At 41.6% G+C, this 27,033-nt stretch overlaps 1 protein-coding gene across 1 annotated transcript; it reads right to left on the bottom strand.

Annotated features, from left to right (window-relative positions):
* Positions 1-24,444, bottom strand: nsun2 (NOP2/Sun RNA methyltransferase 2). Its single transcript, XM_007900535.2, has 19 exons — positions 24,295-24,444; positions 22,032-22,189; positions 21,120-21,224; positions 20,934-21,039; positions 20,027-20,098; positions 18,596-18,680; positions 17,188-17,383; positions 16,296-16,370; positions 12,530-12,660; positions 11,890-11,963; positions 11,193-11,323; positions 10,354-10,450; positions 8,766-8,899; positions 6,889-6,981; positions 5,275-5,410; positions 4,976-5,056; positions 3,562-3,700; positions 1,926-1,965; positions 1-1,183 (listed from the first exon to the last, which is right to left on the bottom strand). Exons 1-19 carry the CDS (start codon positions 24,358-24,360, stop codon positions 715-717), a joined length of 2,388 nt encoding a protein of 795 aa, XP_007898726.2. The 5' UTR covers positions 24,361-24,444; the 3' UTR covers positions 1-714.
* Between the last annotated feature and the right edge of the window lie 2,589 nt (positions 24,445-27,033).

Raw genomic sequence — 27,033 nt, 5'->3', positions numbered from 1 at the left:
TTTGAAGATTCACTGCTTTATTGGTATCTCAGCAGGACATCGGATATTCTTTACAGTATTTGTAACCAATTTTGATGACATTCAGAACAGTTCCCTTTTGGTATTTCTGTAAGCTTTAAATACATGGTTTTCAGAATTTTAAATAAAACAGCTTTAAAATAAAAGGTTCAAAAGTCATACTGTAAAATCTTTTAGCCATTTTCAAGGCAAGGGATTTACAAAAGTTTATATAAAAAAAATGCTCTGCTAGAAGCATAAAAAGGCACCAAATAGGTTAGAAACTGCAAATGCCGAGGTACAATCTTCATGATAGGGTTAGCAAAATGTACAATCCAACAATGTATATCACATTTACTGCATCACTTGTGAGCGATTGACAGCTATTCTACGTGCCATAAGTAATTGGTCACCTTTTGCATGAAGGCAATACCTCTGCCAAACATATCAGTTACTTTTAGATGACACATTACTGAAATTAAAGTGGTCAATTATGAGATTTTTTCATAAACACCTGCAAAAGATCGACAGATCTTAAGTAATTGTTTGAAGCCCGTGTGTCTAAAGGACTGAGTGCATGTACACCGAACAGCTAGTGTTTCAGGGAATATTCCCCATTTCAAACTATCTGCCCTCGACATTGAGCACTTCATTACAGGACCACTCAAGGTCAGTGCTGTAATGTCAATCAGTCCATGCAGTGATCCGCAACTCTTTTTAAGGTTTAACATTCAATTTATCTGCCTCAGAAGATGTCTCTTCAGCACTATTAGACTTCTCAATGTTTGGGCAAGTATTGATAGCATCTGGAATTTCCTTTGTAACATCACCTTCAGTCTCAATTTCCACCTTAGTCTCCTTTACATCCTCTAGACATTCTCCAGGTTTTTCTGTGGCTTCTCGAGTCTCATCAGATTTTTCACACCTGTCAAGATCCTCTTTCACCTTCTCCACAGCTGCAGCTTCTTCCTCTTCCACCACTTTCAATTTGCTCTCCGTTGGTTCATTTTCCTCAGCGCCTGCAGTCACATTTTGTAACCCCTCGCTCTTATTCTTCTCTCTGAAAACTTCCACTCCCAACATGCGCAGGTAATGCAAACGCTCATTCTTTGCAACAAAGGCACGGATTGAATTCTTCCCCCTCCAGCCGCACAGAACTATGGGGCACTTTGGACCTTCAGTGTTTCTGGGGCCCCCAAAGAGAAAAGCAAAGAGACAGAGACATTTTTTTAAAAAAATCACAATCAAGTCTCATTTCCAGGTGGTCACATTTTTGTTACGATAACTTTTGGATATCTGTTGACAAGCACTCCAGACCTCTTTATTGAAATAAAGACCTGACCCATCCAAATACTCTGTTACATCCAACGTTCTGATCCTTACAATATGATTAGTTAAGACCAGCGAGCTAACTTCACTGCACAGAAGATATATTGGAGGTCAGGGTCCAGGAAAAGGAAAGCCAGGACGTCAATCTAAATATAAGATAATTAACTTGATTTGAGACTACAGCCTACTTATGAAAAATATATTGTTTTCTAGAATGTAGCCATTAATGATACGTGGATTGGAGTTAACTTTCGTTGGAAAAAAAGTACTTACAGAAATGTGCCATCCACAGGATTGAACCCATGTTGTATGTACCACTGTTAGGTTATCAATTTTTATTATCAATCCCACTTTCAGTTCTTCTTCACATCTTGTAATACTTTTAATAATAATTCTTACATTTGGTCATTGAGAAGTCTTAAAGCAATTCACAGGACATGCTGTAAAGTGATGTGTATTTTGTGAGCGAACTGTTTATAATTACTGCTATGAACTGCTGTGGTTTTACTGCTTATCTAGTGTCTTTTTGAACGATTCTATTGAACAAATCTAATTTAATACTGCAAACTAGCATGACTGCAAAGTAATTTGAGACTCACAATGGATCCGGTTCATATTTCAGCACAATGCTCCCCATAACTGAAAGAGAAGGGAATATGTTCTCAGTTGATAAACTCCATAGTTGAAATAACATTATGGGATATAGTACATAGGTAGTTTGGAACATATGTGCATGCAACCGCTGCACTTGGTCTTCTTTCGTCTAATATTTCTTATGTCCATTAAACCGCAATTGGAGAACAACCACTTCAATTTACTGGCTTCTGAACCATTGGCCATCAAAACAAAGTTTTCAAAGATGAACTACACATTACATCTTCAGTAGGATTTTCAGAAACTTCATACTATTTATAGAATCATACCAAATAGAAGGAAGCCATTCGACCCAATGTGTCTGTGCTGGACAGACATTGTATGCTGTATAGAAATATACGGTTTGAAATCTCCAGCAACATTGAAAATAGGTAATGTACAAAAACTACGTATGGTGTTCAATTTTGACAAGCTGTGGATCATAACTTATTTGGAACAGAATACATAAATCTATATACAATTAAAATTTACCCCTGTTGCACACTTAAAATATTGAATTTGGTCAGATTTATAATCACACCAGAAAGGGCATTTTCAGTCTGGCTCTCTATCTTACTGAAGACATCAGGAAACAATAGCACAACACCTCACGTTTGGGGTGTGTATAAAGAAAATGCTCCCACCTGCGAAGAAGTTATGGCTATCACACTGTAAAGAAAAAAAACCAGCAGCTCCAATTGTTAAGTCAACAGAAGATGAAAATACTATTTCAAATTAAATACTACAGGCCTGTAAATAGATAATGCTTCACGTGAAGAGTGCTATATAAATGTAAATTGTTGAATTAATCTAAAATCAAATCTCAAATGCATCTGGAATAGAGCCATGTGTGGAAGATTTCCTTATAAACGTATTTTATACCGTGTCTGTATCAATAATTTCACAGGTTCAGCATCAATAGAGGACAAACTTAGCAGTGGATAAACACAGGAAGTGCCTTAAATAAAATGTGCCAAGGCTATAAATTTATATTCATGGAGTTCCATGCAGTTGTTTTTAGTTGCTGTAAGCATTTATGATAATGCATTGGTTCGGATTCCAACAGCATCTAAAATAAAAAAAGTCTCACTCAAATATTTAAGTGGAAATCCAGGTTAGGTTAGTAAGCTCTAGGGAGCCAAAATAAGCAGTAAAAGCAGAGAACACGTTGTTTTAGCACTGGAGCAATAAAAATGGCCCTTGGCAGGTTTTGCCCATGTAACTTAGTCACTTCAATTTACTGGCTTTCACCTGCTGAGCACTGCAGTGTGAATGACAATTTCAAATAATGCCCATTTTCTGTGAACAGCCAACCTGAATTTAAGGCGTAAATGCATCAGGAATTACTAGGTACAGTGGGTTACACTTACCCATCTAGTTCATTTCAAAATGAACCATTTACATTAGCTACATTTTGCACTGGGGTTAGTGCACACTTCACATGTATTACATCCATAAATTCTCTGCCGTCAAGTAACAAAGTGACATGCAATGCTCAGCAACATACTATACACATACACCTTATAATACACAAGGTTTCTTTTGTTCAGCTATTATATGCAGCTCTCCTTCCATTAGAACAGAAAAATATAGTCAACTCACCCAGCTTCTTGGCGACTTTCTGGGCTTCACTCGAAAGTTTACCGATGAATGGATTCTCTTGGGTCAATAGAACCATAACATCCTCAATAGAAATCTTTATGATTCTTCCATTAATGTATGGGTTTAATGTATAGATCCCCTAAAGGTGCAAATCATTTCATTTTTATCAACTTAAAACTCAAGAGCCAAAGACTTCAAAGACTTTCCATTTACTACAGTACTACACATAATAGTCACACATTGACAGCACAGGATTGCTGTTAAAAATACTCAATAGAGAATATCTTACTATCTTGTGCCAAGCCTGGCTCGGACAATTCATATTACAGGTACAAGAATTCAATCTGAAATTATGCCTCCAAGATTCTATGCAAGTGCAAATTGTGGTGCTTTCAATAATTTATTTTAGTCTGAATGGACAAGCCATATGGACATGATAGGAATGAACAAGTACTGTTTGTGTTTCTTGGAATAGATAAATTCCATGGTAGTTAAAGGAGAACACACTTTTTCACTGAATTCACTGGCTCTGTAAACTGCCGCATATGAAATTTGCAGACAATGCAACTGATACTAGGCTAAAGTAACAACAACTTGTATTTAAATAGACCTTTTATATTGGAAGGACGTCTCAAGGCACTGAACAATCAGGAATTTGGACCCCAGCAGGAGGTTGGGATCAGGAGGGATGGAGGGCAGTGAGGATAAGAGGGTGACTGAAGGTGCAGTCGAAGAGGAGGGTCTTCAGACATGCCTTGAAAGAGGCAAGGGAGGGAGCAAGACGAAGGGACTGGAATGGAGTTCCAAGGGTAGGGGAATAGAGACTGAAGGGCCGACCGCTGATGGTGGGGCGGGCCAGGGGTGTGGAGCAGGCCAGAGTCTGCTAAGCAGAGGGAACAGGCAGGTCAATGTGGAGTTAGCAGGCCACAAAGGTAGAGAGGAACAAGGCCCTGGAGGGCTTTGAAGGCGAGGACAAGGATTTTGAACTCGATCCTCTGGGGGATGGGGAGCTAGGATGGAGATGATAGGGTCACGGAGCCTGGCACAGGGTAAAGACAAAACAAAGAGCTTTTACTTTTCAGATAAACTATAGATACTAGATTTTAAGTTTGTGATCTGAAAATGCCTTTGTTTAAAAACTTCACTTTCAAAATAAAGAAGTTTGTTTTCCCATTTTGTTAAAAAAACTCAGCACAGGGAAAGAGCAGATTAGGATTAGAGCAAACAGCTCTATTCAGGGAGATTGCACCAGCGTTGACATAATGGGTCAAACGGTTCCTTCTATATTGTAAGATTCTATCACAACATAAAACATCAAAGGAATTGCAAATGAAAGTTGTAAGTGTTGTTATGGTCAGGAAATTAGCCCGTACCATACTTTATCTGAAAATATACAAAATGACATTTTCATTACCTCCTGCGCTAATCTGAAGGCACAGCCAAACTGCTCCCCATCATTATTGCGACTTAAAACTTTGACTCCGGTGTTGATTACCTAGAAAGATGAAGCAAGCTATTGCAGTAGTCTTCATGAATGAAACAAGAAGCCAGCATTAACAAAAGCTCAGCAATTAACAGATCAAAAATACATTCACTTTTCTTTCTGCATTAGCAATGGTAAAATAATACCATTTATTATTGATCACTTCAGTCAATGTTCAAATTTAGGTTAAAGAGATCATAGACTAGGAGTGGGGGTATTTGCAAACCAACCTTCATACGTTCACTATTGTGGAGAAGCACATTTCTTAGTTCCTTTGAAACCATGTAGAGGTGGCGTTTCTTTCCATCATGAGTCCTAGTGAGGACGTTGAATTTTGGGAATGAGGAATGCAGCAGGTAAAATGTCCTAGAAATAATTCATTTGTCATTTTATAAAATTTAGCAAGGATGTAAAACAAACGACAAATAGGGTAACAGAAACCAAGAAGCAGTCAAAGCCATCTAAAAATGTTATTATAAGACATTAACATGGCCAGCAAGTTTTAAATATCTGAACTAATTAGAAAAATCCTTACCCCAAATGCAGCCTGTAAGTTATTGTACTCCCTTAGCTTGATTAGTTATAATCTGATGTAAAGTCATTTACATTAAATCAACGAACTAGACATCATACAAATTGAAAACTGTGCCTATAAAGTCTTCTAAGCACCATTAAGTGTTCCACGGGAGATACATCAATGTGCCATAATTGGCATACATCTGCACAAAAAGGATTAGCAATTCATCTGGACCATGTCTTCTTCACCAATGCACAAAGACAATTAATTCACCAGATCAAGCAGCAGATTAAATTCGACAACACAAGATTATAGATGGCTAGCAGTTACAAGACAATCCAACAGTTCTGAGGTAAAAGAGCATGCGATTGGAAATGCAGAAATCTTCTGAAGGTCATAAAACTACAACTGAATTACTGATGTGCAGTTTACTGTAATTTCTTCTTTAAAAATATATAAATATATCCATGACATGCAGGTTGTTGCTCCACATACACATAAAAAATGTATCCATTACGTTTTTTCATAAAAATTGTTTATCTTATACAAACAAATCTTATGGCAGCCAGGACAATATAGGTGATAAGAATAAAGATCAGGCGAGCCCAATACGGATCACACTGATGGTATTTACACTTGTGTAAAATTCATTGGACAAGCCAGATCAAAAGCAGGGCTTTTTAAAAAAAAAATGGCATAACCCTCGGGTTACACATATAATAATAATATTATTATTATTACATATGCAGTATATTTTGGTGAACTCCTGCACAACACCACAACCTTACACAATTAACAGAGGTCAATCACATCCAAGTGCAGGCTCAGATCACTAGGTAGATCTTAAGGTGTGATTTAAAGATGAGGGGGATTGTGGGTGGCGGAGGGAGAGACAGAATTCGACAGGTTAGGAGCATAGTGACCAAAGGCTTGTCCACCGATGGTGGCACAGAGAGGGTAGGGGAAATGCAGCAAGCCTATTACCTGAGGGGACAGGGAAAACTGTAAGCTTCATTGTGCATCTTACTGAAATAAAAATACAATTCTACCCTATAAAATTGTGAAGTAGTTTATTTGGACTGGAGACTAAATCTATCAGAAAACTAACACAATAATGTACTAGGACACTCAAAATTAATACATGTAAGGATTTACAGGCTGCAAAGAGTTAGTACACCCAGCTCTAGGTTACTTTGGCTTTGTGCATCAGTCCCAACAAGATACACTGTCAGGCAAGCCTAAAGCAGCAATAAAAATGGACACAACTCCAAGAGTAGTTCAGTTTTTCACAATGAAAATAAGACCTGCAGGTCTAAAAAGTTCTTACTCAATTGGTGGAAATATTGGATCATCTTCGTTGAGGAACACAAAGGGATCTTCCTTGAATCCAAATAGTTTCATTTTCTTAGATGGTGGTGGGCTAAAGGAAGCCCCAAGTGAGAGAGAGAGAGAGAGAGAGAACGTGAGGAATTTTCCTGGACAAGAACCACAATCACATATACCACAGAACCACAATAAGCGCTAGAATCAGCAAAAGAGAGATAAAAAGCAAGTAGATTTTTTATACAAAATAAATTGGGATTATCTTTCCTCCAGACCATTGTCAATGCTATTCTGGAGCAATACCCAGGAGGCAGGTCAGAATAGCAAACACATACCACACTTCTCCAACTGTGTGGAAACATCTGGTCACTGAACCAAGGTTGAGATCAGTACAACAGGTAAACTCCAAGTCTGCCATATGCCTCTGGCGCCCCAGTGCACTAAACTACAATCTAATTTTGTGCAAAAGAACAACAACAAGATTACATTTGTTTAGCGCCTTTCATGTCCGGAGATCGTCCCAACCTTAAAAGAACCATTTTATAAACAGTTTAAAAGCAGCTGGACTCACTAAAACATCTTAGGGACCAAAAATCTGAGGAATCCATTTCTTTAAGATCACTCACATAGGCCATCTTAAAGCAATTCACACTTGTTTTAAAAAAAAAGTCACTCTCTGACATTAGGTATCAGTGCACCCATACACATCTGAAAACTTGCAAGCTCTAAATTAAGATCTACATTTATATGGAGCAAGTCTGGAGAAGAGGAAGGTAGTTTTCAAGTGCTCTAGACTACCTCAAAAACACCACTGGATTAAAAGTATTCAAAAGACAGATAATACTGATGCAAATGCTTGGGGTGCCTTTAGAACCAGACATTTACAGCACAGAAGGTCATTCCATCATGTCTGTGTCAGTTCCTTTAAGAGCAATCCTTTCAGTCATATTTTCTTGCCCTTTCCCCATATCCTTGTACCTGACTCATTTTAACGGTATTTATCTGGAAAATTTATCTCAGAAGCTAATATAGATTCTGCTTCAACCACCACTTCCGGAAGGTCATTCCATATCCTAATTAATGTGTGAGAAAAATGATTCTCCTAATCTCCCTATTTGCTGATTTGCCTGCCATCTTAAATTAATGCTCTCCAATCACACACTCAACTGACCAGTGGAAATAATTTCCCCCTATTGACTATCAATCTCTTTATTTTTCAAAAGACCTCTAGCATGTCACTCCTCAGCCTTCTTTGATTCAATGGAAGAAGTCACAGTTCCTCCAGTCTCTGCTCATAGGCCAAACCACTCACCCCCAGTATTATCCAAGTAAATCCACACCCCCCGCCCCAACCGCCCTACTATCGGTGGCCGGGCCTTCAGCCTCTCAGCCCCGAGGCTCTGGAACTCTATCCCCCAGTGCCTTCGCCGCCTCCTCCCTTTCCTCCTTCAAGGCCGGTCTCAAGACCTTTCTCTTTGACCGTGCCTTCAGCTCCCCTCTCGACTCTCTACCCCCTCCTCACTCCCTCCCTTCCCTCCCCTCACCCTGACCATTTCCCTCTTGCTCGGGTCCTGACCCAACTGTACAGCGCCTTGGGACGACTTCCCGACGTGAAAGGCGCTCAATAAGTGGAATGTTGTTGTTGTAAATCTCCTCCGCATCCCCTCTATCACCTTGATGTCTTTCCTAAGTGGAGTGGCTAATATTGAATGCAATGTTCTAACTAATTTGTATACAAGTTTTGCATTACCTTTTTAGCATTCAATATTACATACATAACAATCTTTGCATTTGATATTGAACCTTAATAGGTCATGGAACCGTCTCAATGCCCTTCACAGGATTTTACTGTAGTGATTATTTGTTGGTGATATTACTTACCAACAAATTCTATCTTTACCAGCAGATGATTCCTCACTGTCCTCGGGTTCTTTAGTTTGATCCATTATTTCAGTATCTCCTTTTTCAGTAGCAGCAACCAATACCCCATCAACTGCTGCTGTTTTGTGTCTCCACTGCCACAAATACACATTAAGGATATTAATGTACCCTACCCCTCAGATAAATGCTTGTATGGTTCTGTCTCACTTCTTTCCAACATGAAAGAACTAAGTGTGGATTTTATTATTCATCAAGACTTGACTCTTCAACTATTCAGAACCACTATCTTCAACCATCCATTTGTGCAAGACTATGCTTTAAAATGTATAACTTATTAACATTTACTGTTAGGCGAAAAAGACAAGAATGGACCGGAAAGAAAAAGGTGTTTGATCGATCAAGCCCAGTCTTATTGTGTGAATAGAACTATATAAAAATAAGCCTTGCATTTGATATAGAGCCTTACCAAGTCATTGAGACATCTGAAAGCAATTCACTGGATATACTTTAAAGTGGTGTGACTGTCTGCCCACAAACAGTCATTGCATGAGTGGACAATTTTATTTGGGGGAATATTGGGATGGGATAGTAGGAGAAATTCCCTTTTCTCTTCAATTGTGCCATAGGAATGTCCCCATGGATAGCCAGACAGGACCTCGGATTAATGTCTCATCCGAAGGATGGCACCTCTAACAATGTACCCACCAGCACTGCATCAGAGTGCCAGCTTAGACCATATGATTTTAAGACCCGACCTTGGGCTTGAACCCACAACGTTCTGATTGTGAGATAAGAGTGCTACAATCTGAGCCAGGCTGACGCATTCAAATGCAAGTTTTTGTCTTTCCAATCAACTATCAAAAATTTAACTTCTGTTTTATTGGATTTGTTTCACCATGTTAAATAACAGTGGAGTACTTCCATGGATCATCCTATCATATGGAGGCAGTGAAGTGAGTTTAAGGACTTGACTATAGGGAAGGAGAAAGGGAAAGAATCTAGGACCAGTCACCCATACACATTATATCTACTCTTGGTAACATCAGGCGAAAATAAGCATTGGATTAGGCATTCAAAAATCACACATCTCACTGTTAAGTATCCTTATTGGAACACAAATCTCAGACAGCTCCCAAACATATCAACATGGCAGATTTATACAGGGCTTTCTGATAATTTGAAGTTATTTTATTTGGAGTTGTATTCCAACCAATTTCGAAACTTATGTACAGACCAAGTCCCATTCTAAAACTGTTCCCAAATTTAATCTACCTGAATATTACTTTGATGCATTTACAATCACCATACAGTGTTCAGCAAGTCTGATGGTTGCCTTTTAGCACAAGCTGTTTGAACCTCAGTGGCAGGTAAACAAAAAGACTTCCTTTCATCGAGGAGACAGGGAAAATAAACCAAGGTGATCCACTTTTCCGATCTGTCTGTGGGCAGTGCAACAGCAAAGTCAGAATGCAATCAGCAGCCATCTGCCAACCTTTGCAAATCAAGGATATAGTGGGATTATTAGTGGGAGCAGATTTTAACCATTGCACAATCTTTCTATTTTATTGCTAAATGAAAAGCTCCTTACCTTTGGTTCCCGTCTGTTCCATGGCATTGTAGCTCTCTTCTGTAAAACAGCTACAAAGAATCCTCCAGTGTTCTGATGATGAGGAAGGACCCTAATACTGTACAAGTTACACAGTCATATACACAATCCTTCTCGTTTGCACTACAAATCATAACATAGCTTGAGTATAATTAGAACTCTGCTATGTGGTGCACTTTCCCTTCATTTCAGGTTTGATCATGCAAATGTCAAATTACAAATCACATTATTTTTCTATATTTCTATCAACATCTTTCTATATTTGTAGCTCGGCAATAATAAACTGCTCCAAGAATTCATTTCCAGATATTTTATAGCCAAATAAAAAATACTACACATGAGGGGGGAAAAGGCAAAAAGAAAGCAATCAGAGGTTTATATCAGAACCATGACAAGCCCAGGGAAGCTTTTAGATACACATTAAAAATAAGATGTCTTCACAAACTATCCTCATCACATTTATAAGTGACCTTAGTTAACGTGATTAAGGATATGCAAAATGTTTTAATTATTTCAAATTGTCAACACAAATTGATATTTTAAAAGGTACAATTTCCAAGGGTTTGGAGAAAAGGTAGGTAAATGGGCCTGAATGGGGTTATTCTTTCAAAGAACCAGCACGGACAAAATTTGTAAAAATAGTTTGTAAATGTTATCTTCTAAATGCGATTCAGGTGAAGTTAAGTAAAACATGCATGAAACATTCACATCTTAAACGGCTCTGCAATTCAAAACTACAAGTAGTGATATTATATATAAAAATCACTTATAAAATGTATTAATCACGTTAGTCAGAATCACAAGAACTTGGTACAACTAACCATCTCTCTAGGTTCATTGCTTTCAGTTTCTCTGGGTCTTTGGTTGGAAACATTGTTGGGCGAATCTGGGTTTGTTTGTTCTCCGGCACTTCTGACCAATCCGCAAACCACTGGCCTTCTCTGGTCATTACCTGACACCAAATACATTTTGTGATCATACAATCATAATTTGATTAGTAGTCTAATGTAACACACAGGTCAAGAAGCCTCTACATCAGGAATGAAGCAGGCGACTGTCATGTCACACTACTTCCAATCAGATACAATTCCAAAATTAATTCCAGATTCATTCACAATTCCAAAATGGACTGTACCACAAGGTTTAACACAGTAAAATACAGTATTCTTGTATAGTGAAGCAAATACTGCTTAATAAAACACTGGCTGGTCTGGGAAGAGGAGGCGGCAAAAAGAAAGGGAATACAACAACAAATTTGTAGGGCAATGCGATTGGCAGAGGAAAGAGCGAGACGAGGGGGTAGTGGGAGGGGGAGGATTGACAGGGATGAGGGAGGGAAGGTTTGCCCTGGGGTCTGGGGCCGGTGGGCCTTGCGGAGGAAATGGGGGATGGTGCAGCCGGGGTGGCTGCTCCTGGATAGCCAACAGTGAGCCCAACGGAGGATTCCCAGGCTGGAGCAGAAGACTGTGAAATTGTTTTGCAGAACTGAATCAAATCACAAGTCAATTAAAGAACTACCTTCCATGACGTTAATCCAGGCATCCTTTTTAACCCCGGCAACTCAGATGAAACATCAATTAGCTCAAGGGTTCCTACAACACAATTCAATTGTGTCAAATTCACTTTATCTTCTGGATTCAATGCAAACAAGTCCACTACTTAAACAAGTGTAAATATTTACATCATCCACACTACTGAACCAATTTAAATACTACTCATAATTTAATTAAATGACTACAAATTAAGCATTTATACCTTAATTCTTCTCAAATCGTACAACAAAGGTTCTATTTGAAAATTACTAGCCTGAAGAAATGTTAGAATAGAATGAGCAGATGCCAGTATTTCTAAGATAACATTTATACTTTTAAATACACTCAAAAGCATTCACACTCAGATACACTCCAAGCACTTGAGTGTAATGGATTGTCACAAGTATAAAATATGCCTAATTTTAACAATCAGTCCATTTTCAATTATTTTACTGCTTACTAAACACAAATGTTTCAGGATGCTTTTTAAAACCTCTTGCACCATTTGTTCGATAGGTTTTAAAAGGCATAGACAGAAAACAAGCAGCTTTAAAATGGTCAAGAACTTGGTAGGTTCGATAATTTCCTCCCAAACAAGCCACTAGAGACCAGCACTCGATGCTCACCTTCACTCTTCTCAAGAACAGTTGCTATCACAGCTTCATTCTCAATGGGGTTCAGAGAGCAGGTAGAATAGACCATTCTGCCACCTACAGTCAGCTGTTCCACACCACGAATTACAATCCTCTGCTGTAAACTTGAAACACAGAAGACTCTTTTTGAAAACAATGCTCAAAAGAACAACGCTTCACTTTATAATCCTCTCCCTCACAGAAAGCAGGAACTGAATTACAGTTTAACAAAAATTGTGACTGAATACAGCATCAAAATTGCAAGAGCCCAAATCTTTACAGTAGAAATGTAGATTGGGACTGGGACCATTATTTTGTGGGAGAAGTTGGCATTCACAACACAGAGGGTTGGCTGCTCAGCATAATCAGATCTGCCACCCTGTAACCCTGAACAAGTGGCAGCTGGTACCCTACACCGAATACAGTACCAGAGATATCTGGCATTGATGGAGATCTACCAGGAGCAGCTGCACATAGACGTAGTGGGCCCTTCTGTAACCTTTACTACTGCCCCTCCTGTAACTAGAGGTTGGACACATTCTATAAAAGAGAAGTGTACAGCACATAAGGATAAGTACAGAAACACAAAAACATTAAGCACATGCACCACTTTAACATTAAACACTTCAATATGTTTATTTTCCAAAAAAGGCGTTACAATGTGCTTAATTAATGGTCAGTTGTTGGATAGTGCATATTAAAACAAAAAAGTAAGCACTGAGCAACAAACACTGAACAGAATATCAAGTGGAACTTTCATGACTGTACACATGCCTATTTAGAGATCATACTATCCATTGGAATTGGGCAACGAGCCCCTCTGGCACAACTTCCTCCCTGTAGCGAAGTCATCTGCTGCAGATGCTTCCAAGGTTATACAGTGGGGAGTCTGGTAAAGTGGGCTTCAATTCCTGACTTCATTAATCAAATCCATAGAAACAGGCAGACACATAGTCCAAAACATTCCACCTTAGCCAAGCGATTGCCTGCTCCCTCCCAGTGTCCTCACAGGTAAAGACAATACCAGCACAGAGGGAAATGAGCTCATAAAGCTAAGGTAACAATAAGCAGTTTGAAGTCCTATTTTGGTGTACTGTGCAAGCTGGTAATGCACTCCTACTTATTACAGATGTATAAACATACATATTGAACATTCAATTGGCTGCCGCGTTTCGCCCACAAAATATACAGTCAATTCACTTTACAGTATATTCTGTGAAGCGCTTTGAGAAGTCTCAATGGCGTGATGAGGCGCTACAACAACAACTTGGATTTATATAGTGCCCTCCACGCAGGGTGTCGTCTCAGAGCGCTTCACAGTAACAGATCCCGGTGCCGAGCCAGGGGGAGGGGGAGGAAGGTGACCAAAGGCGCGGTCGAAAAGAAAGGTCTTCAGCAGAGACCTGAAAATAGGAAGAGAGGGGGCGAGGCGAAGGGAGTGAGTTCCAGAAGGCACGGCCGCCGAGAGTGGAGCGGAGGACTCGGGGGGACAAGGAGGAGGCCAGACCTGGAGGAATGAAGGCAACGGGTACTGTTTTGAGGAGAGGTCAGAGAGGTGGGGAGGGCAGAGGAGTGGAGGGATTTGAAGACAAAGGTGAGGATCTTGAAATCGATCCTCTCTGGGACAGGCAGCCAGTGCAGTCTGGCAAGGACTGGGGTAATCGGGGAGCGGAGGTTGGTGCGGGTGAGAATGCGGGCAGCAGCGTTTTGAATAATCTGGATTTTATGGATGGTAGTGGAGGGATATATCAAAAGTAAGGATTATTATCTCAGTTCAGCAAGGATTATTATCATTACACACAGAAATGCATAGAAGTGAAAGAAAACAAAAAGGCTCAAAGACCCATCAAGTCCACTGCCAGAACAGGTCATCCCATTCCATCTCCTCAAAAAGAACTGCCTGTTATACCATTGTCAGTCTTTAAGTTCAGCCCCCACCCCCACCCGGAGAAAACCAGAGAACTAAAACCTCCTAAAAACAAAGTACAAAGCCCAACTTGTTCAATCGCCTCTCACTCCTGTGGCTTGAATCATTTTCATTCAAGTCTGCTCCTTAAAAAAAACTATCCCAGCCATTTATCCACCCGCCACCTTTGAATTTCTCAGCTTGGACTCACTGGGACTGTAAGATTGTCCCCCTCTCCCCATGATGATCCTCGCCAGCGGGCTAATCACACCTCGCTGCCACTCCCCCCGCCCCCACATCGCTGTTCGCTTCTCGTCTCAGCATGCGCATTTTGGCTGCTGCCACCAATCCAAACTGCTTCCCCATAATGCTCCCACATTGTGTCCCACATCTGTCAGACAAAGTCCTGGATGAGAGCTAACTTTCTTCAGTTAAACGTCAACAAGACCGAGGCTCTCCTGATTGGCTGTCAGCGCCTCCACACCTCAGGCACAGCATCACCATCCATGGATTCACACTCCACCTTACTAAGCCAGTCCAGGACCTTGGTCTCTTCTTTGACCCTCAACGATCCTTTCTACCCCACATCTGCACCATGACCCGCTCTGCCTTCCCCAATGTCCCCCGGCTCCACCACTGTCTAACACCACAGGCCGACGAAACCCTCATTCATGCATTCATAACATCGAGGCTTGACTATGCAAACTCCTTGCTTGTTGGCCTCCCCAGCTCCTCCTTCCATAGGCTGTAGATCATCCAGAACTCTGTAGCCCAGGTCCTCTCCCACATCAGGGTCTGAAACCCTATTACCCCCATCGTCACCCAACTCCACTGGCTTCCCTTTGACCGTGCCTTCAGCTCCCCTCTCGACTCTCTTCCCCCTCCTCGCTCCCTCCCTTCCCTCCCCTCACCCTGACCATTTCCCCCCTCCTCGCTCCCTCCCTTCCCTCCCCTCACCCTGACCATTTCCCCCCTGCTCGGGTCATGACCCAACTGTGCAGCGCCTTGGGACGTCCTCCTGACGTGAAAGGCGCTTTATAAATGGAATCTTGTTGTTGTTGTTCCCATCACACAGAGGATACAGTTGAAGATCCTTCAAAGCCCTCAATGGCCTTGCTCCCTCCCATCTCTGCGACCTCCTAACCCCCTACCATCCTGCCCACTCAGCAGGCTCCGGCCTGCTTCACATCCCCCGCCTCGCCTGTCCCACCATTGGAGAGCGGGCCTTCTGCCACTGCTCCAATTTTCAGCGAACAGAATTTGAAACAGGAAAAATTAACTTGCAATCTGTACGATTCTTCAGAATTTTAATACCACAACAAAACAGCTACATCCCATAGAAATCACTTGAAGGGAAGCTAAGACAGAAGCGGGACAGAAGATTCATATTAACCATGTGTTGTTATAATAATAATAATCCTTGCATTTGATATAGCGCCTCATCATGTTGTTGAGACATCTCAAAGTGCTTCAAAGAATATACTGTAAAGTAAATTGACTGATTAATTTATGGGCGAATTATGGAAGTAAATAATACAATTATCCTTACATTTGATACAGCACCTTTCAAGTCCAGAGGGCAACTCAAAGCAATTGACAGAATATATTGTAAAGTGTAATTATTATTTTGTAAGTGTACACAAGCTCTTTGGTTGACAGATCTTGTACCCTAGTTTGCAACTCTGCTTCTGTTATTTTCAGTTGCCAAATAAGAACTGAATGCTTCAGTTTATTATTGTTCTGTTTCTATTTACCACTCTGAAGGCAGTATTGTGTCAGATCAATAGACATAGTGTAAATATAGAACATAAAACCTACTGTCTACATTACATATAAAAGAATCAATGGACTTACCCATGCAACTGTAAGCTGTTGCTCGTTGTCCACTTTTTCCACACATCAATGTTCTTTCTTAAGGTGGCATCACCACTACAATGATAAAAGTTCAGTTCAAACATTCAAAAATAAACAAATGAACCATTTCTCGTCACCCAAATTCAAAATGTGTCTCGAGCGTTGCATAATTTGCACTACCAGGACACCTCAATTGAAGGTAGGCAACAATATTCACGAAGTAACAGGGATGAAATGCTCTTTTTCAGTGGGGAACAAAACATCTTTGGCAGCATAAACTCACCGAACAAGTCCAGACACATGAGACATTGACTATAGATATGACCATAACGCAATTGCACAGTTGACACACAGTCATAACTAAGACATAAATAATGGATACTTGGATGCTATAACAGAGGGTGACTGGTCTCCATGCAAGCTCAAACCCCCATAATGAGAAAAGTCAAAAAAACTTAGAGGAGACAAAAAAAAAGTATCTCAAAGTATCCATAACCAACTAATTTAAGAAGTTTTAAAAAACATAATAAAATGAATGCTTAAAACTATAAATAATTGCATTTTTCCCTCTATAAATTCATAAATTAGAAAATAAAGTTTTCCGTCCAAAAATACATTTTGACTGTTCAGGAAGCCTAAATGAAAAGGAGGGTGAAATTATCCCAGAATGACCTGTTTTATTTATATTAAACAATAATAATCTTCAGAAGCGCAAATCCAATAAAAATAGTACCCAATTAGTAAGAACCCAATTGTTACCATCAGACATGAATGTCAATGTTGGCAGAGTTATCTACATTAGATATTTCAGAACTGGACATGAAGAAATCCAGCTATTAGCAGCTGGATAGGACAATAACTATCTTGTGTCAAAGTCAGAACTTTGCTGTACCTGCAAGGAACATCACACAAAATCCTGTCATAGAAGAGAATGTCCCTTTGACCATCAGCCTCCACCATCTGTAGTCTGGGTATGTTGGAGGCATCGTGATTTATGACCATGATGCACGGACTGTGCAAGCGCTTTGACTGATGAACCAACAGATAACATCGCTTGTTGTCAACATCGTTTGCAATTACAAAACCCTCTAGAGGAAACGGAAGCCAAAATTAGTATTTTTGTTAAAATCCTGACTTTGAGTTGAGCTTTCAAACATTTATCAAAAGAAAAATCAAATCACAACACAAATTGTAATGGCTTCAAACAGAAGTCACAAGGGCACAAAGTCATTTCTAAAAATAACTGCTCAAACTCCGCTGGCTTCTGGACATGCTCTGAATCCCTCAACAACTGTGCCCTTCAGACATTCTAGTGAGACAATATGCTGGGAATCAACGTGAAATTAATTCACCTCTGTGCAAACCATGCTCGTCAGATGTCAAATGTCCAACAAATGACTATTATCCTTGGAGGAGGAGGTGCGGGAGGGAGATAACTGGGGTCTCCTTGAAGCTGAATGGGCTTCAAGGTGACATGTTTGGGAATGGATTGTCCGAATTGAGCAGTCCGGTTCCTGAGTCAGGCGGGGCCACAGTAATCCAGGGCACTGTTGATGACAGAACAGGCAGCCTGGCTCATGGCAGGACTTGGAAAGGCAGACCAGTCACTGGGCCTCAGCTCCTGTTAACCCTGCAAACCAAACCCCTAACTGGTAGGATAGTCCTAGCTGGACGAGCAGCAAGAAAGCTTGCCTGACAGTGCTCTCAATAGCAAGCTATGTGGTTTTAGCTGGTTAGACTCCAGAAGTTTCCCAACATATATTCTTGGGTCCCCAAGCCTTGGTTCTTGCCAACCAGCTTCTAATATTTAGGTAAGCAGAGCGTGTCTCTCCAGGGAATGAGTGCTCAGTTTGGTGTCGTCTGCAAATTTTGACAAAACATCTCCAATACCTGAATCCAAATCATTTAGTAACCAAACACACTTGCGAAATTGCACCTAACACTTTACGGAATCTCTCCGCAGAGAGGGTGTGCATTCCATTCCAGGCACAGAAACATTTCCATGGTTATGTGGCATATGCAGAGGTAGAACTCTGGATTAGATACTCTAAAGCAAGTTGAGAGTTTCTGCATGTGTCAGCTCCTTGCTAACCAAAAAAAACTTTTGATGCAGACACTTTGATTAGGCTGTCAATATAGTAAGCAGGATTTACTTCACAAATTTTTTGCATTCGTGAATAAAAAAAAGGCCAGCAGAAGCAAGTCTTCAGCACAGAAATGTTTTAACAAGCTATTGCAAAGTAACATCTCCACCATAACCCCTAAAAAATACTCCCTCCTCCTAGACTTAAGATAAATACCTGGAAAAGGAATATTCATGTCGGAATGTAGCATCTCAATCAGTTGAGCGGTTTTTGATCCAGGTGCTGCACACATATCAAGAATCTAACAACAAAGAAAAGGTTCACAAGGTTTTGACACATTTCATTAAATGCAATGGATCATAAGCTCACTCACTTCACATTCAAAATTTGGCTGTGACAATGCACATATGTCACTGCAACTGTGCATTGCAGCAATTTAGCATAGTACTACAGCTATATCCCTATTTATGAAATGGTGCGTAAATGTAACTTTAAGTGACAGTATTCTATTAATGGACAAATAGCATTTCTAGATAGCGGGAGAATGAAACTCGGAGATAGAATTCTGAACAAGCACGTAACATTGATGAAGACATCAAAAGTACATTAAAAGAATGGTAATCATTTAGTGTATTTTCAAAGAGATAAGTAGCAATGTCAAACCCATTATGATGTCTGCCACTTTGATAGTCATTATTTATTTCTTATACTTTTTTGCATGCATTTCCGTTTTACTGCCAATGTTTCTTCTTGTCTTTACTATAACTAGTCTTTTGTCAATTGGTTAACTATTTCCTTGTCTCTCCTCTGATCACCTCCTACCTAAAACTCCAAGTCCATCCTGGAGTACAAGATCCTGGGAAAGCGAAAGACAATTCACTGAGACACTCATAAACACACACACAGCCATCCCACCCACTGTGATGTCAGGTAAACAGCGAGAGGCAAAAAACTACACTTGCAGCCGGCTTGTAGCAGAGAAGGACATTCATAGCAGATTCTGCGGGCAAAGTGCAGCCGCATTTTTCTATTGGCCCAGGTTATAACCAGAGAAATCTAGGGCACCACCTACATCAGTCATGTGTGTACAATGTAGCTAAATGGGAAAGCTCCTAATGTTTACCTAAAAACAGTACTGGTCACACTTTAAAATGCATCATGATAAATCATTATTACATTAGTTAAAATGTAGCTAACTTAAGTTTTTAAATATAAACCAATATTTATAGATATAAAACATTGATAAAATTCTAGCGGAGTATTGAAGAGCAAACTATATTACTTCCTGAAGTGTCATTCTGGTTCTCGACAAGAGTGAACCAACATTGCACTGCCTTCCAGTGCCCTCTGGGGGAAATAGCAAGAAAGCACTTGGAATAAGACAACCACACAGTTTACCAACGTAAATACAATGGGTCTTGGATATCAATCCTTTATCCGTACTTGCTTTGCAAAAAATTCTGACTTGCCATGTCTTCGGGTGGAATGAACCACCTTGGGAACAACTAGTGGATTATAGTGATAATAGTTGAACCTGGGAGAGGAAAATTCTTACTTTTGGGTCATCCTTTACGTGCTGACTAAAAGAAAATCAATTTCTGCTATCACTCTGACCTATTGATCTTGAAGTAAGAAAACTCGTATTACCTTGTGATGGGGTTTAATGTCCATCAGCAAAGGAGGAATCATACTGACAGCTTCCTGGCGACTGATATTTCCCTGAATAGGGAGCGGGGACGAGGGAAGAGAGAGAGAAAGATTGAGAGCATGCACATGAAAACAGGATACATTCAATAAATGCCTCAATGAAAAGGCACAAACATAAGCAGCAATTCTCTGGGTGAAGCACACCTGGAGCAGGATTAATTATTAATAAATAATAATATAATAAGCCTGGTATTTGATATTTCATCTTTCATGTTGGGAGGAAGTCTCAAAGACTTCCTTTAAATCACTAATTCACAGGAATTAGTGTTCTGGCCTAATATAAACACGTCTAGTTACAATTGTTGTAAAAATTAACCACTTAAGCATAGGAGCAGAAAGAGACATTCACATATGCTATATCACATTCATTTTTCAGATGAAACAGATTACAGCTATAAATTATGTGTAGAATGGCCCACAAGGAAACCTTCAAGCAATTTGAAGTTTATATTTCTGATGTTTAACACAATGCCCCAAATGAAAAATTGTACAAATATCAAGGGACTATTATAAATATAGAAATATATAATCTATAATTCCAGCAATTTACAAAATTTCCAGTAGCTCCTGGACATTTTTGAACTAATTTTTGAATGAACATCTTTAAACCCTGTATTGAATATACAGAAGCCAAAAGGAGTAAGAAATGACCAATGCAGAAATACACAGCTGCACAATATTTATTGAAAATTGTGCAAATACAGATTTTGATAAGAAAATAACAATATTTATGGAACAAATAACTTTATACGAATTATGTCCTTCTCCATATAAGTATCTCAGACTAACAAACGTTTTCTTATAGTAATAAAGGGTGCACTTTTAAATAAATCACTTGAATACTTACAGATTCAGTTTCACTAACAAGAAACTGGTGGAATTTCTCCAAGACGGGTGACTTTCTTAGCATCTTTCTGCTGATGTTTATGTGCCAAGCCAGTTCACCTGGATACCTGGGAAACAAATCTTCACTTTAGTCCAATCATTTAAAAGAAAAACCTCCAAACACCTCTTTAGTATTTCTGCTTCTTACCACTTCAAGGGCTGTGGGGCCTCTATCTGTTGTCCATCCACTTCAAGGTCTTGTAACTCTTTGAAATATTTTGTTTTTAGGCACTGCAGAATTTCCTCTGCATGGCTATACAAGAGAAGCACAAAGTGGAGGAGGTCATTGAATAGGAGTATAAAGGCAAAAAATGATGAAACTTAAGCTTTTAATGAAATTTGGTTTAGGGTTAGGGTTTGTGCATGTGTACACAAACATAATACAGGAATGAAGTATTGCATTTATTTTAAGAAGCATATAGCTACCAAACTCTATGGTGCAGTTTATCTGTCTTACCAACAAGTGGCTGTGATGCAAACCGTTTCTGAAAAATAGCCAGTCAAACTTCTCCTACCAACCCCCACCTCCCCCCACCCCCCATTGTGTTTAATGGGTATAAACCTTCATCTCAAGGCATCTGCATTATGCAAGAAAGACTGCAAATCATGTCTGAATTTAAAGCAATCTAACCTAATCAACAGTCTTAACATTTCTTTTTGTTTACCATTACTTATTGTGCTTTTTTTGTTTCTTTGTAAAATCGGTTAATTTTAGTCAATTATACACAACTAATTGCTAAAATTCCCACTTTAAATTTTACTTTGAAACACTTGAAATTTACACCCATCAGTTTTTTTTAGCTTTTATCCCCATAGATTTCAGGATAGCACAGTGCATCTCGTTCATAAACTACATCTTGTATGGTGGTCAAAACACAAGATTAAAATGGAAAATAGCTACATCTGCACAAACCAGATATTATAAATAATGTTCAACGCCAAATTTATATTTCACGTCCGGAAGATACCCAAGCTTAATCGTATTGTGTACTCTAGGCTAATCTGGAATGAAATTAAATCGAGTTTACTTCCCTTTTCCATTTCAGGGTTTCAGCCTTACCTTTTATATCCAGTTATTCTAATCGTGGCTGGTAGTGGCTCTCTCATGGATGCCATAAACTGATCCCACTCCTCCACAGGAACAATCTTTAGTTCTTTATAATATTTCTCATACAACTCATTTTCTTTTATAATATCTTGGTAGCCAGCTCCCCAACCCTTTGGAAAAAGACCAAGACAGCATAGGGGAGAGTGAAGAGAGATGCAAAAGAACCCATCAACATGTTGGAATAATTTGTGCAATCTTGGTTAAAATAGACTGCAATTAAACTCATCTGAACCCAACGGAACAGAGCAGATAACAATTTCATAATATTAAACCATTTACATATGATATGGCCTTCCATATCAGGAGGACTTGTCAAAATTCTTTAAAGGATTTATTGTAAACTGCAATGACTGTACATTTTGTAGGCAAATGGAACAGCTAATTTATGCACAGCAATGTCCTACAAAGAGCCATGAGGTGAAGTGACCAATTTTGTTTAGCCAAAATGCCATGAATCAAACCAAGAAAAAGAAACTGAAAACACACCACTGATCGAACATGGTCTTACCTAGACTTGTGCAAATGTTCGGGGGAGGGGCTCATCTTGGCAGGTTGGCCACCACTGGCCTAGACTATAAGTTCAAAGTCCTGACTTGGGGTTTGAACCCTCAACTTTCTGGCTTGATTCCTACCAACTGAGCAAGGCTGATCAAGTCACTAGACTATTATTAGAGTACGGTCATTACGACTGTATACAAGTGCAAAGAAGATAAAAAGTGCATCTTGTGAAATGCTCAGCTCTGGTGTCATGTTCTATATGTTGCGATTGATTTCTAAAACTTTTTTGGATGTCAAGCAACTATCCTGTAGTTCACTGGTTTCAGAGTCCTGTAGTTCAGTGGTTAGAGCACTCGCTTTGCAAATGAGACCTAGGGTCAATTCCCGGCAGGGCGAAACACTGGAAAAGTTTCCTTACTCCAGACCCCTCTGTTTACCTAGCAGTAAGTAAGAACCCGGTTGTTAGTCGATTGGAGGATTGCTTTCCAGAGGTAATAATGCCTTCAAAAAATAATAAATCAGTCACTTAATCCACGACTGTTTGTGGGACACCGCTGTGTGCAATTGGCTGCCGCGTTTCACCCATAAACTATACAGTCAATTCACTTTACAGTATATTCTGTGAAGCGCTTTGCGACATCTCAAAGATGTGATAAGCTCTACATCAAATGCAAGGATTTGTTACTATTATTATCCTGGAAGGTGGGAGAGCTCCTTGAAGCTGAACTGGCTCCAAGGTAACGTACTTGGCAACTGGCAAAATCAATCCTATGAATCTTTTGTGGTGGTCTCGGTTGTCCAGGCACTGCTGATGGCAGCCCAGCCAGCCTGGCTCATCAATGGGTTTTTGAGGAGCAAATGAGTCACTGGGGGCAGGGATTCTTTCCACTAAGTATCTTGGGAATTTCCATGTACAGGTAGAATGCATAGAACTCTCAGTTTGTTTTCGATACACTCAAACATGGTAATAGGTTTCTTCATGTGACAGACAATTGCCTGACCCCCAAAAAATCAGCAAAGCATGGACTCTTGGGTGGTTAATGTTGATCTTAAATTATTGATATTAATGAGCTTCAAAACATACTGAATAAAGATTCAGGGCAGCGGAGGGGGAGATTGCCAATAAGTCTGGCTCGGTTGGTCGCACTCTCACCTGAGTCAGAAGCTTATGAGTTCAAACCCAACATGAGAACTTGAACTTCCATAGTCGAGGCTGACACTGTAATGCAGAGCTGGGGGTGTGATGCGTTGTCAGAGGTGGGGGTCCTTTGGATGAGACATTAAACCCAGGTCCTTTCTCCCTGTGTCCTGGCCAACCATCCCCCAGGTAACATTGCTCATTTGTTGTATGGCTGTTTTGGGTCATTGCTGTGTGCAGGCTGAGTCAATGCCAACAAATAAAGGAACCAACTCCAACTTACAATCAATCTTGTGAAATGCTTTGAGACGCTTCCCAGCCCAGCCCAACCCAACCCAACCCAGCCCAGCCCAACACAACCCAACCCAGCCCAGCCCAACCCAACCCAGCCCAACCCCAAACCCAGCCCACCCAGCCCAGCCCAACACAACCCAACCCAACACAACCCAACCCAACACAACCCAACACAGCCCAACAAGCGGGGGGCGGTAGAGGCTACAAACGGGATTCAGGGTCTATTGAGGTGTGAGTTAATCTAACACCAGTAAGTTATCTATTCTCTGGACTGACTGGACTTACAGCGGCTCCGGCGCCAGTGCTCTCGTTCCTGTCCCGATTTCTGGGTCTGTTCTTCCTTCGCCCCATCGCGCAAAGGACGGCAATAACTCGATGAATCGTAATGTGTCTGTCGGGGGCCGCGCGGGGGGGGACCAGGAGAGGCCGCGGTGTGTGTACAGGGGGTGTGTGGGGGGGAGAGGCCGCGGTGTGTGGGGGGTGGGGGGGGGAGAGGCCGCGGTGTGTGGGGGGTGTGGGGGGGGAGAGGCCGCGGTGTGTGTGGGGGGTGTGTGGGGGGGAGAGGCCGCGGTGTGTGTACAGGGGGTGGGGGGGGGGGGAGAGGCCGCGGGGTGTGTGTGTGGGGGGGAGAGGCCGCGGTGTGTGGGGGGGGGGGTGTGGGGGGGGAGAGGCCGCGGTGTGTGGGGGGGAGAGGCCGCGGTGGTGTGGGGGGAGAGGCCGCGGTGTGTGGGGGGGGGGGGGTGTGGGGGGGGGAGAGGCCGCGGTGTGTGTGTGTGGGGGGGAGAGGCCGCGGTGTGTGCGGTGTGTGGGGGCACTGACTGTCTCTCCGCCTCTCGTCGCTGCTCCTAACGCGTGTACCCGGGGGCCTCGCGCTCGGCGACTGTAAGACCCGCCGCCGGTGCCCCCGCAGTCGCCTTTCTCACCCACACAAACACCTTAAAATACCGTAAAACGCAACGGTTTTTTTTTTTCTGGGCCGCAAAAGCAAAGCGGATGTGCGATGACCAGAGAAGGAGTCTGAGCTTTGCACTGACCGCACCGCACACCCGCACACCGAGCCGCGCCCGCGGTGCAAACTGTATCTGGCGAATGAGTGGGGCAGCTCAGCCACTGCAGGTCACGTGCGCGCGCACACAGAGAATCTGTGCGCTGCGGCTCGTGAGCAATGGTCCACTACCGACACACACAGGGGCTGTGCTCAGCCATCACCACCCACTGACCCACTGACCCCCCACCCACTCACTGACCACCCACCCACCCACTGACCACCCACTGACCCCCCCACCCACCCACTGACCCCCCACCCACCCACTGACCACCCACACCCACTGACCACCCACTGACCCACTCACTGACCACCCACCCACTCACCCACTGACCCACTCACCGACCACCCACCCACTCACTGACCCACTCACTGACCACCCACCCACCCACTGACCCACTCACTGACCACCCACCCACTCACTGACCCACTCACTGACCACCCACTGACCCACTCACTGACCACCCACCCACTGACCCACTCACTGACCACCCACCCACTCACTGACCACCCACCCACCCACTGACCCACTCACTGACCACCCACTCACTCACCCACTGACCCACTCACTCACCCACTGACCCACCCAGCCACTCACTGACCACTCACCCACTCACTGACCCACTCACTCACTCACCCACTCACTGACCCACTCACTCACCCACTCACTCACTGGCCCACTCACCCACCCACTCACTGACCCACTCACTCACCCACCCACTCACTGACCCACTCACTCACCCACTCACTCACTGACCCACTCACCCACCCACTCACTGACCCACTCACTCACCCACCCACTCACTGACCCAATCACTCACCCACCCACTCACTGACCCACTCACCCACTCACTCACTCACTCACCCACCCACTCACTGACCCACTCACTCACCCACCCACTCACTGACCCACTCACCCACTCACTCACTCACTCACCCACCCACTCACTCACTCACTCACTCACCTACTCACTCACTCACTCACCTACTCACTCACCCATCCACTGCTTATTTATAATAATAATAATCCTTGCATCTGATACAGCGCCTGATCACATCATTGAGACGTCTCAAAGCGCTTCAAAAAGAAATGATCCTGCCGAGTGGGTTGACTATCACGTGGGTGAAACACACAAGAAAAACAAAAGTGCTGAATTTCAAATGCATCTTTTTAAAAATTATTATTTATTCTCGCTTTAAATACGTTGCATTTTACTGCTAACGATCCACCCCCTCCCAATTAAAATTGTTCATTCTTTTCATGGCTGTTTGTAGGACACAGTTGCGGGCCAACAAATACACAGTCAGTAAGCGCTTCGGGACTGCACTCCACGCGTGACATTTCTGTATTTGATCACCTCCATTTAGTGTGACTAAGACTCAACAGCCTTCATTTTTCTTAAATAATAATAATCCTTGCATTTGATATAGCACCTTATTAAATCATTAAAATGTCTCAAAGCACTTCAAACAATACACTGTAAAGTGATTTGCTCTTTAAGCCTCTACCTCCCAACATGCCCCAGTTCTGATGAAGGTCGTGGACCCGAAACGTTGACTCACTTTCTCCATAGATGCTGCCTGACCTGCTGAGGGTTCCCAACAACTTCTGTTTTTGTTACTATAAAGTCAATTGACTATATATTGTGGGCGAAACGCGGCAGTCAATTGTGCACAGAATTGAGTGACCCAATTTTTTTNCTTTGAATGGATTATTACTCTCAGAAAGTGATTTGCCAATCGATTAACAGCCAGGTTCCTACTTACTACTAGATAAACAGAGACGTGTGGATTAAGGAAAACTTGCCTAAGGTTTCACCCTGCCCGAGATTCGAACCTGTGTCCTCACGCTTGCAAAGCAAGTGCTCTAACCAATATGCTACAGGACTTCTAAATACTTAACACTTAGTTTTAAAAGGACCCAATCGCTGTAGTCTTTGCTTATTTGATTGGTGTTGTATTGCACATATTTACATTAA

This window comes from Callorhinchus milii, unplaced genomic scaffold (genome assembly GCF_018977255.1).
Source record: "Callorhinchus milii isolate IMCB2004 unplaced genomic scaffold, IMCB_Cmil_1.0 Scaffold2, whole genome shotgun sequence".
Lineage (NCBI taxonomy): Eukaryota > Metazoa > Chordata > Chondrichthyes > Chimaeriformes > Callorhinchidae > Callorhinchus > Callorhinchus milii.
The sequence above is the reverse complement of the archived record's forward strand: the minus strand, read 5'-3'. Positions and strand labels throughout refer to the sequence as shown.

Bases quoted from the DNA above. Each gene is read 5' to 3' on its own strand.
- nsun2 (XM_007900535.2), bottom strand. From the start codon at position 24,360: ATGGGGCGAAGGAAGAACAGACCCAGAAATCGGGACAGGAACGAGAGC. The intron at 12,661-16,295 runs GTAAGTCCATTG...CTGTGTTTCAAG, and splicing joins AACAGCTTACAGTTGCATGG to TTTACAGCAGAGGATTGTAA. The intron at 1,966-3,561 runs GTGAGTTGACTA...CTTCTCTTTCAG, and splicing joins GAAAGTCGCCAAGAAGCTGG to TTATGGGGAGCATTGTGCTG.